At 44.9% G+C, this 12227-nt stretch overlaps 1 protein-coding gene across 7 annotated transcripts in view; it reads right to left on the reverse strand.

The window, feature by feature from the left end:
* The window catches only part of COL6A3 (collagen type VI alpha 3 chain), a 91869-nt gene extending 79908 nt beyond the window's left edge, over positions 1–11961 (reverse strand). For 5 of the 7 annotated variants that reach the window (XM_031651634.1, XM_031651633.1, XM_031651632.1 and 2 more), the window contains exon 1: positions 11396–11814. Coding sequence is in view for 1 of the 7 variants with exons in the window: in XM_021924184.2 (XP_021779876.2) it covers positions 11882–11944 (63 nt within the window). In the remaining 6 variants the exon portion in view is untranslated. Of the gene's footprint in view, positions 1–11395; positions 11815–11881 lie in introns of those variants that run through there. The other 2 variants (XM_031651630.1, XM_021924184.2) reach the window with 2 other exon arrangements.
* Between the last annotated feature and the right edge of the window lie 266 nt (positions 11962–12227).

The raw sequence follows: 12227 nt of genomic DNA on the forward strand, positions 1-12227 counted from the left end.
AATGTAGCCATCAATTTAACAGGAATGATGTAAGTGCAGCCTCTCTTTTTTGAGGTGTGATAGAGTTTAAGAGCTAAGAGGAGAAAAGAACACAACTAAACATCCTAAAGTGTGTCTACACGCCGCTGTATTCAAATAACACAATGTTTGCCCTTAGTTCTAGATAAGATTTGGAAAGAAAAGAAGAAAAGAATATATGTCATGCAAAATGTTAGGGTTTGGCAAAGAAGATCAGAGTCTCATGAAAGTGGGAAAGAATCTAATATGAACATTCAGACCTGGTGCAAACATGGCTTCTGCCCTGACTAGTATCCTCTGAGCTTTGGAATCGGCTCCACCCAAGGCCTGAGCTTTTGTATCTCTATCTTAACCTTCCTCTCTCCACAGGTGCCCCCATGGGCTCTGCAAGTCTTTATGGTTGTCTGTTGTGTCGCACAGGAAATCCATTTTCCCCATATAACTAATGAAATCAGGGATGAGGATAATCTAATGTTCTCAGCCTTGCCATCTGAAGTTTGATAGCAGAGGAGAGTCTGTCTGGCTGATGAGTGATGTAACTTTGCCATGAATGGAGCAGCGGACTAGTGTCCAGATGGACCACTTAGCAAAAGTAGAGGGAGAGCCACAGAGAGTTATTGAGACTGCCAGTCAAGGACAGGAGCTAAGTGGGTGCAAAGGAAACCTGAAGCTCAGTGCCATGGATTTGCCATGAAATTCCTCCTGCCTGAGGTCAGGCCCAGAGGGAGAAGCTGGAGTCCAAATCATGTGGCCCAGCTATGAGGAAGATGGAACACAGTGTGGGCCCTAAGCCTGACCCGCCAAAAATTGGTGAGATGGAGACAGATGAAGCCATAAACAAGGGAATGAACACCAGGACCCATGTGGCTTTGGATTTCCAAAAAAAAAAAAAAATCAACAAAAAGTACCACCTGTGATGAAACAAATCTACCCTGTGATTCAGACTCTGAGAACTTGAAGGCATGATCTCAGCAGCTAAAACAGAACCACCTGTCAATACAGTGGTCTCTTGGAAATGTATCAACAGTGAGAAAGGAATGCTGTTCTAATGATGCTCAGGAGGCCAGCCATCAACAGAACACATTTCTTTCTGCAACAAAGTGACAGCAATGATTGGTGATAAAGGCAGCATTGCAAAAGCTCAGCCTGATTTTTTTGCCTTGCAATGGTCACTGTCTTTTGGACATGGATATATGTTAACACAATGTAGAAGAGCAGTCTCCAGTGCTTATGCTGTGGTTTGACAATGCTCCCAAGTTTTAGCATAGTCCCAGCACAGCAGGGCTCAAGGACCCCTGACAAGCTGGACTGCCCGTTCTCCTCCCTCCACTTAGGATGACCCTACCCCCACTGTGCTACAGCCCCATCTTTGCCCCTTCACTCTCTAGGAATCCCTCAAGCCCATGCAACCCTGGGAACTTTCCAGACCTTTCCACCAAGCTCTACCTTTCTTCCCTACAGTCTGTTAGACTCATTCCCAAGTGTTTCTTAAAAAAAAAAAAAAAAATTGCAATATCTAATTTTTTGTATGACCTCAATTAAATAATGATATACACTTTAGAATAATATAAAAGTACATTTCATATGTGCTATTCTTGATTCTTTCTATCAAACTTGAGAGTCAATTTTTGTTAGCAAAGGTATAAACTTACTGCTAGATTCTTTCCAGGAAAATGGCCTGTTCTTTCCAAAACAAACTGTATTATTATAATTGGTCTAGATCAATATTTTAATATGGGATCAACAGATTCAAAGAGTCTATGATCCTCCCACGGTTGAGTGCAAAATTGCATCTGTGGATGAGGGTTTTTCTGGGGATAAGGTCCATGTTTGTATGTGATTCTAAAAGGCAGTTGTGCCACTCCTCACACCCCAAAGTTTAAGCATCACTGCTTCAATTAAAAATTTTAATGCAAATCTTCAGGAAGATCCAGTTCAATTATTTTAAATGTTTAATCTATGTTCAAGAGGCATCATTTTAAGCGGTAAGCTTGTTTGTGAATGAGAACACAAGAGAAGCTCTTTGTAAAGCATTCGGCTTTGTAATCCAGGTGGAGAAAATAGGACATGTGATAAGATGAGAGCTGTCCCCTCACTGCTGAGTCTGGGATGGGAAGACTCCTCTGCAAGGAGCATGGACAAAGAGCACAAATGAATTATGCCTTGAGGAGGTTTTGCTAATAGTTTTCTTCACCATTCCCATCCCTCACACAGTGAACACCTTTGAATCCACTGTTTCTGTCACATATAAAGCATTGAGTGGGCTCACTCTGGAGCAATTCCAAAACTACCTTTCTCATCTTCCAGAGTGCTCAATACAATCTAAATAGTTACAAAATAAAATCTGGGAAGTCTTTCTAAGACATCACTCACTTACTTAAACAATTCTGTGGGTAAAATAAACCTTCAGTTCATTGAAAATCATATGTCAAGATTTTTATTTTCAAGATATGAATCTTTAGAAGAGTAACCCCCTCAATGGAGATACTTCCCATTGGAACACAAAGTAATGGGACAAATACACTGTGCACAGGAATTATTTTATCCAGAATATATCCAGATATTGAGGGAAGAGGAGGGGAGGGAAGAGAAGGAAAGAAGCCCTTCCAGTTCTGAAAGGGACAGGAGATGATGCCTGTAGGACAATGCGTTAACCAGGCTCTACTGATGACTCAGAACTCATGTGGTTCAGCTGAGCTGAATTCCCAGGTGGGAAAAACGCCTTTGGCCCCACACACTGTCCTGCCATCATGCGGGAAGCAGGTCTTGTGGCTCGTGGGCTCCTAGCCCAGCTGTTGAATATTTGCTGATATTTTCATTTGCAATTAACTCTCTTCTATTGTTTATCATGTCCTGGAGTCTCCATTTATAAAAAACGAAATTCCCTGGCAGCAAATTTTGGAGAGCTTTTTCATTTAGATTATTAAAAGATGTCAAACACCGTCTCCCCAAATGACCACCCGCCCACTTCAACGAGGAGGAATGAGGCAGCCGTCCCCGCTCATTGGCCGACACCACCCTCCCCGAGGAAGGAGAGAGGAGAGCGCTAGTAACGCTTCCTGGGCTTCTGTCTTGTGGGTGGGACTTCACATCCTCCTCCCCACTGCCCAGTGGCTGATTTCCCTCCATTTTAGGGCTGAGAAATTGAAACCCCAGCAAGTCAAAGTGATTGTTCAAAGCTACCTAGATAAAACAAGGTAGAACCAGAAACTTAACCCACGTTAGCATTTCCAAAGCTCGTGGGAAGAACCCCAGGAAACCCTAGAGGCTGTGCCAGATTTGACCCAGATCTCAAGGAAACTCCCCATGTCTTTTGGGGAAGAAATAGACTTCCTTGGTGGTGACACACCACAGATTCTATGTCAATAGAATTCGGCTGTCTGCTATCATTCTTTCAAATATGAAAAAAAGACTCAGAATTGGCTGCTTGAGACCTTGGGCTGGAAGGGTCTGTTCCTTCATCCTAGATTCCGTGTCCTAAAGGCAACAGGTTCAATAACAGACATTCATCACATTTTCATTCTCATCTTTCTGTTTAGGATTATTCATCTTTATGTTTACTCTGCCTCATTCTAAAAGGATTCGAGGTGCCTTTTCCCGTCTAGTTTCTATCCCTTTGAAATTTAAAAGGATACCTTTCATTACAAAGGTTGCCCTACATGGCCCTTCAACCTGAAATCATATTCAATCATATTCCAACGAATATGATTTCCCAAGCTATTTTGCAATTCTGAAAATTAGTTTTCATTCAGCCTACTCAAAACCTTTTTCATTTTCCATGTCTGGAAATCTTTTTTAAGAAAGAGACGCACACATGCACACAAGGAAATAATTTTAAAACAAAGACTCAAATAAATCCAGAGCTCCCATTTTGAAGCCATTTATTTGGTTTTCTCCAAGCACTGCTTTTTAAAATCAGTCTGTCCCTCCTATCAAGTTCTGGGACTTCTGTTAGTTCCTAATTGTCCTGTTTAAAATGGGAGCACTGGAAATAGTCAAAGACCACAGTGGGAGAGCCGTGCACACTGACTGTGAAATAAAAAGTCAAATTTCAGTAAATTCGAGGCACTCATCCACCCTTGCCTTTGCCACACCTGTTCCTAGACTGTGAGAAGGAGCGCCCATTTCTTTCTCTTTTTCTCACTCTTTCTTGTTTTGCCTGAATCCTGGGAAAGGAGTCCCCATTCTTTACCTCAGGGAGGAAGCTAAGAAAGAATTTATTAAGTCCTGCAGTTAGGGTAGGAGGAGAGTAGAATTTAATACGCTGTTGCTGTTTGAAAGACCCAAAGGAGAATCCTCAAAAGTAAATGTTTTGGAACAGCTCCAAGAAATACATCAAATTTTGGTTTTTTCCTGTTTATTTAACAACTTGGATTTCATATTTTTTACTTTTTTTTTCTTTTTTTTTTTTTTTTTTCTTTTTTTGAGACAGAATATAGGTCTGTTGTCCAGGTTGGAATACAGTGGCACGATCAGAGCTTCCTGCAGCCTCAGCTTCCTGAGATCAAGCAATCCTCCCACCTCAGCCTCCCAAGTAGCTGGGACTACAGGTGTGCGCCACCATGCCTGGCTAACGATTTTTTGAATTTCGGTAGAAACAAGGTCTCGCTATATTGCCCAGGCGGGTCTCAAACTCTTGGGCTCAAGGGATCCTCCTGTCCCAGCTTCCCAAAGTGCTGGGATTACAGGCACGAGCCACCACACCTGGCCTTCAAATTTCTATTCTATGGAAATACTCTAGAACAGTAATCTGTTTGACTCAAACTGAATGTGTGTCCTGTGATAGCAACATTTTAAAACTCTTCTCATCAGGCAGGGTAACTAGACCTCCTTTGTCACCTACTGGGGTATTTTCGTCACCTACTGTGGTCCTTGTTAGATATGGAGTAGCCAATTTGAGATCTTCGGCTCTTCCCGGTAAAATCTAACAAAGCAACACCTGTCCTGCAACTCGTGGATTATAACAAAGCAATGCAGAAAGAGAGGGCCCGGACATCCCCTAGCAATGCCCCCACTCTGTGAACGAGAGCACCTGTAAGAACATGCCGACCTCCGGCCAGGCTTAGGCCAAGCTCCTCAGAGGTAGGTCTCCTTCCCTTACAAAGGCAATTAAGAAACTCCAGATTAATTGCCCAGATATTTGAAAAAATTATTTTAAAACATATTCCTAGCATTCAAGATAATAACCATGAAGCAGAAAGTTCCATATCTGGTGTGATTTGAAAAGCTAGACACCACCAGGCAAATGTAAAACACATTCCACATTCTGAAATATATGGCAGCCAGACGAGATTTTGTCTGCGCTTACACTGCTAATTATAAACATCAGGCAGAGACTAGTTCCATTTCAACGTTAAAGAAGAGGGTGCGTTAGAAAATGCTTCAAGAAATATTGCACAAATGCCCACTCCATTCCAACCCCTTGCCACATGACGCTGCTGGATCCAAATTGGAGCTTGGCACTTATTCCTGTCTCTTTCCTTCTTGGCAATGAACTTGGGTGCTACTGACCTTTCCAAAACTGTGGTGTTCCATCGTAAATAATTAAAATGGCTGAAAGGTGCTCCCATTGTAAAAAGAAAAGTTAGATATTTTGTTTGTTTTCTAGTCTAATTCATAATCAAGTAGAGAAGAGAAAATTATTCTTGAACATAGAAATCTTTTCAAAAATCAGGTTGGAACATCTGATAAAATATCATCCATGCTGGATTTATTGCAATAACCTGGGAAATTCTACTTCCTTACTGCCTCTGTCAGCAATGGTCGGCCAATCTCTCCCAGCCTCCCTTTTGTGTAAAAGAATGCTCCTTGTCTGTTGCTCAAACAGGCCAAAGTCCTGCAACTGCTTTCTTCCATCTGTTGCCTTGGGCTCTGAGGAGTGATGGGTTTTCTGCAGCCCCAATTAGAAACAGAGCACCCTGGTGCACCGCCGGGCCAGCTGTGGGTTTAGCTGACTTGGCGCTAACTCTGGGTACCGGCCCTGGGCTGCTGAATCAACTAATGAAGATTCCAGAAGTGAAAAACCAGTTTCCTGGAATGGTTTCCCTTGAGATCTGAGTCAACTCCAGCTGCTGTTCAATTTTTAATTTTGAAATTAAACCGAGCCATGAGCTCTTCCTTCCAGTGGCCAATTCCTGATGCTCTGGGTTCCTGAAAATCTAATGTATAGTACACACGGTGGGGTTTACAGAAACATTTCCCATTGTACTTATCCCTGGCCACTCACATTCTCAAACGTTTCTCTGTATTTCCTGAGTTTTAAACTTCAGGAGAGCTGTAGGATCATACTGTGCTAAATGCTGCCAGATCCCTACAAGACTAACAATTTGCCTTTGGGAGAGGGTTTGGCAGAACTTTTCGTATTTGTTTTTTTCTTCTCTCCTTTTTCTTTCCAGATTTTTTTAAACAACAGTTACTCCTCTGCTGAATCAACTTAAAAGAGGTTACTCCAAGGAAGACTGGGAATGACAAGAGTACTCTTCTCCACATGGCACCCTAAAATACACTCTTAAAGGCTTGTCCCCCTTGAAATGTCCAGAGTCCAAGATGTCTGCATATTGGAAACATCAGACACTTCTGCTACTAGCTCTGTGGCCCTGTCGCTGGGCATACCTTTCTGAGCTCTCTGTCTTCATCTGAAGTATAAAAGGCATGGAGAAACCATCCACCAAGGTGATAGTTTTTTTGATATTTCAATTAGCCAAACAGAAATTATGTTTGCCAACCAGAAGAGAGGGGGCTATGTCTTGGTCATTTTTATTCCCTCCCTGAATCTCAGCGCTCAAGGCCGTGATGCACAATAGGTCTTGTTAAACTTAAGTAAACATGAGAACACAAAGACCAACCAAAGGGTTAGGTTTTTTTGGTTTTGTTTTTATTATTATTATTTTTTTTACTCTGAGCTAGAATTGTCTCCCTCAGGGTCCTAACACTGGTTATCTCACGCTAACCAACATAAATCTGAGCGTCAGTAATTTATATTTGTATTAATAAATATTTAAGATGAGACATTCACAATTATAGCTTGTGTGAATTTTTTAAAGTATGTTAAAACCCATTGTCCATTAGGGGAAAGTATCAAAGGACATGTCATGAACACCCTTACAGTTCTAAAATCCAGTAATTCTACAGGGATCCACAATGGCATGAATATGCAAACTTACTTTGGTTCCCAAGCACCCGACTATTCATTTAAACCTCTGTGATTAGATATGGGTAAAATGCTTCCTATAAAATGTTTTAGTTGCTGGATACCCTTGTAATGCAATTGTTTGAGAACCAAGATTACCTCCTTTGATGGCACAATTTCATCTCAATACACTTACACCTGCGCAGAGAAGAAAACCAAAGCTCTAATGTATGTCCACTTCAGTTATTATGAACAGCCACAATAAATATAATAATGATAATCATGTCTGGAAATGTCAGTCCTAAAGTTGCCCACAAGCTCTGTTGAGATGGTCATCACTGAGTCACTGCAAACCCTGAAACCCCACCCTGGGAGACTCCAGGCACCACTTCAGAGATTTTTCTGGAGCTTGCAGAGATACACCTCCCTCTAGAGGAAAGAAAACCAAACTGCCTTTTCAAAAACAGCTAGACCAGGATGAACATGCTAACTCAAAATTTCTTTTTTTTTTTTTTTTTTTTTTTTTGAGTCAGGGTCTTGTTCTGTCGCCCAGGCTCTGAAGTGCAGTGCAGTGGCATAGTCACGGTTCACTGCAGCCTCAACCTCCCAGGCTCAACCTCATAGCTGAGATCACAGGCACATGCCACCATGCCTGGTTAATTTTTTAAATTATTTTTGTAAAGACAAGGTCTCCGTATGTTTCCCAGGCTTGTCTCAAACTCCTGGGCTCAAGCAATCCACCCGCCTCAGTCTTCCAAAATACTGGGATTACAGAGATGAGCCACAGTGCCCAGCCCTCAAAATTTCATCTCCTTCCCAAAATGGACTATAAGACCAGAATGTATTAAAATTATATTTTTTCAAAATTAACAAAGTGAATTCTTGAAGGGAATATCTCTGCAAAATCAGGACCTGTGGAATACACCCTGCAAATAAGACATTCGTAACCACATATTAGAGGGGCCAAGCAACATCTTTTATTTAAAGAGTAGGATTGTCCTTTCTTTGCACTGAATTTTTACACTGAATTCCACCAAAGTTTTACAGTGGAAGCGGAGAAGCTGTATCTAGAAATGCGAGAATGAAGATAACCATTCTTGTCTAGTTCATAGCTGTCTGAATTAGCAGGAACCTTTAAAGCTCCCCTGCTTTAAAATTTGGATGGTTTGTGGCTTTCATTTCCTTAGCTAGAGCTAATAGGATTTTCTTTAAATGTCAGGTCCCTTCTCAAATCGTCAGCTATTTATGTAGCGGCAGTGTGTTTTTCACTGCCTGCTTGCTGCAGCCAGGACACCGTGAAAATTTGCTCCCTTAAGTCAGGGTGGAAAAGCTGCCTGGTACACAACATCCCCGTCAGATGGAAACCACCTGCGATTCTTCCCCCGAGAGATACTAGATTTTCAGCTTCTTCCGAAAAGAGCAGTGACAAAACTGAACTTTCAAATAAAAATTTTTGCTAAAGCTGCTACTATGCCTGCAAGGAAGTGTCACGCAATAGTATTCATGACTTGCCGGTGAATTTTAAATCCTAAACATGGAATTTCACATAAAAGTGGGAGGTGATATCAACCGCTGATGAAGTCTATGCTTGATCCAGTTGTCTAAACACTCTGAGCAAGAAAACAAATGAAGCCTCGCTGGCAAAAAGTCACCGCCAGCTTCCAAAGCTTCCAAAGAAGGCGGTCTCGTTTCAAGCCGGCTTTAGGCATCCGCATCTATGGGTTCCGTTCCTGAAACTAAGGTCAGGATGAGCAGCCTCGTTGGAACCACAAATCAACAATCGACTGGAGAGAGGAGCTTCTTCCTACTTTCTCACCGGGGACGTATTAAGTTCTAGGACAGGAAATCACAAAAGGCACTTATGATAAAGTCAGTGCAATTTGCTGAGTCCTGAACGCCTTAGAAATAAAACGAAGTGCGAAGTGAAGACAGTTTTTCATAAAGATGCCTATCGCGTATCAAAAATATCACTCAGACCCCAGGTTTGGACATTTGCCACACATCTCCTCACCTGTGGGCCACAACCATGGTGGGGTGGACACACTCCCTGCCAAGCAGGGGAAGAGCGGGGCCAAGGGCTAACGTTCTAGAGGCTTCCCCAGCCACCTCCCAGAAAGGTGCTGTGGCCACACCCTCCAATGCCTGGATAGGAAAAGACAGGACAGCCTCACTTCACCCCAACATGGAATTCCTTCCCAAACCCTCCTCTCCGCTCAGTGTCTGCTTCCTGGCTTCTCTCGACCATTCTCTCCACCATGAGTGAGGAAAGGAGAGAAGTGAACCTCTGGGTTACAAGAAACCCTCGCCTAAACAAAGAAGTCCAGACAGGCAGCCGTTCCTAGATCCTGATCTCTGTAAAAGCCCCGCCTCCCCACCCCAGGCTTTCATCCTCAGCTACAAGCCCACTTCAGAAAGAAGACCATTCAAGTCCCCTCCCTCGGGGCCCGCCACCCCCAGGAGGTGGCCTGAGCAGGGCGGCCAGCCCCGGTATTCCGGTCACAGAGCCGATGCCCCCTCCCACAGTCCACCTCACTTCTTTCTCAGTTCAGTGGTAGAGTCTCAGTGAGCCCCAAGTAGTTTTCCCAACTAGATATGAGTGATTTGGGATCCCCCGTCGCTGGCTTGTCTGCTCTCCTGCAATGGGGAAGGATTTCACTGCCATCTCAGACACTCGCACCATGGCCTAGGCAAGGAATTCCACATCTCAGAGCCCCTGGTTGCTCATTTTGAAAACCAGGAAACGACTACATCCGTGGCTTCTGACCAAACATCTCTTCCATTATCTTTAGCCCAACAAAAACCTCAGAAGTCCTAGTAATGTCATCAACGACCACCCACTCAGTTTTCAATATAGTTTTGCTGAGGAGCAATGTAACTTCAATTTTAAAGCCATTTCGGTTCGGTGTTTTACAGTGTTAAGAATGGGACCCTGGGGAGCTGGGGGATCCCAGGTTAATCATCCACCATCTGTGAGCTCTGAGCACCCTGCAGCTCTAGCACCCTGCGGTCCTCATCGGGGCAAGCTGTGTGTGCGGAGAGACGCTGGTCAGCCGGGGCCGCAGCCCTGCCTCCCCGTCCCGTGCAGCAGACCCCCTGTGGTCCTCATCGGGGTGAGCTGTGTGTGTGGGGAGACGCTGGTCAGCTGGGGCCACAGCCCTGCCTCCCCGTCCGGCGCAGCAGACTCCCCCGCCCTCAGAGGGCTTCGCTCCTGGGGTCTGCACCAGCCACAAAACTGGCTCCTGGGGCTTCCTGTGGAAGCAGATTTTTCTTCAACCATCCCCTAGTCCCTCCCAGTGACTCCACCCATACTTCAATCCCCATTCATTTTCGAACATAGTAGGCCCCTTGAAACAGGTTCCCCAAACAGGCTGGCCACTGTCAGTGAACGTGTTCCATCCTCAGCAAGAGAGGACTCGAGCCCCACCCTGCATCCTCCGGGCCAGGGAACAGCCCTTGGGGCCTCCCAGCTTGGCACTGGCCTCACCTCTGTGCAGCATGGGCTGGCCTTGCAGCCCCAGGGGCCTTGCCTTAGACACTCAGCATGCTGCCCAAATGCCAAATTCCTTCTTCTTCTCTGACCCCTGCAACTCCTTGAAGCAACCTCGAGGGACAAAGTCACCAACAGAGACATCAGGTTCCTGAAAAGACGAAAGCCTGATGGCAATGACTGAGTGACCCTCTACTTGGCCCCCATCCTGGGCACCAGAGTCACTCCAATCTCGTGAAAGCAGCCAATGTGCTCCACCAGCACGTTCCCGTGGGCGGCCCTGGGCTGAAAACCCACGCAGGTTGTTGCACCCTAACCTAGTGTCACCACCCAGAGAGCTCAGATAACCTCCCAGCACAGCCGCTCGGCAGGGAGCTCTGCTAGTCCTCGGCAAAGACGCTTCTGCAAACAAAGCGGATCCCAAATGGGTTTTAGAAGGCAGCGGTAACTTAAATAAATCATGCGCCAAAACACGCTGCCGCCCGGAATGCACAGGGCGCGCGTAGCAGCCACAGACGCGCAGTGGAAAAGCGCTCACGCTCTTAGGCAAGCATGACCTTAACCAAGTTAAGGAAACCCCACTGCCACAAGGTGAGAAAGAAAAATCAGCAGCATCTTCCAGAGACCTAAAACACGTACAGAAAACCGGCGAACAGCGTGAACATAAGAGCCACTAAAGCTACCTAGAAACGGTCACTTCAGGTTGAGAGCATTTCCTTCTAGCCCCGAACCTGGAAAAACAGAACAGAAATCACACTCACCCCTGAGCAAACCTGAAGGCGTGTGTGTCCCTGGGCTCCTCGACTCAATTAGGTTTGAATAGGATGCATGTTTTTCCCACTCACTCTGTCTCTTTTTCTTTTTGCAGCCTTTCTCCACCAAAAAAGTGGAGATTCAGAGCTGCGGAGGAAAACGCTTGCAGTCCTTGCAGGAGGCTGGAGCCCAGGAGAACTGAACAGCCTTTGGTGGAAGACTGAGCTCCAAACTGGACTGGGGCCAGGGATACCAGTCAGGGCTTCCTCCAGCTCCTCCTCCTCCTCCTCCCCCCTCCCTGACCCCTCCTCTCCCCCTCCTCACTGCAGAACTGACCCAAACTGTAAATGAAACCAGACTCCTCCACTCTGTTTCTTCTGGCCCCCGCTCGGGCTGATGTCACCCTCTGAATTCTGTCTTCACCCTACAAGCGTTTAGCTGGACTCCCGCAAGCCCCAACTCTTAAAAAAAAATTGACCACTCCTACTCGTCACCTTTTGGGCTGGGCCCTTGGCGTCAAAAAGAATAAATGTTGGAATTTCTTCGTGGGTATCCATGGTTTTCCTGCAATGTTTTCCAACACCATCTGAAAGGAAAACAGGAAATGCAGTCCCCCCCTTACCCTCACCACACCCTCCCATTTCTTCTTGAAGTTTCTGAATTGAGACTTCTACTAATAACCTCCCCTTTCAAATAGAAAAACCAGCAATTAAAATCGTCTTGGTTTTCCGTTAACCAAAGCTCTGTTCACCAATGAAAAGGCAAAAAAAGGAGGCTACATTTCTTTTAGTTTCTATATCTAATGATTCTGATTGTGGAGCTTATAGGCCCATTCTAGGC

The sequence above is a fragment of the Papio anubis genome, chromosome 10 (genome assembly GCF_008728515.1).
Source record: "Papio anubis isolate 15944 chromosome 10, Panubis1.0, whole genome shotgun sequence".
Lineage (NCBI taxonomy): Eukaryota > Metazoa > Chordata > Mammalia > Primates > Cercopithecidae > Papio > Papio anubis.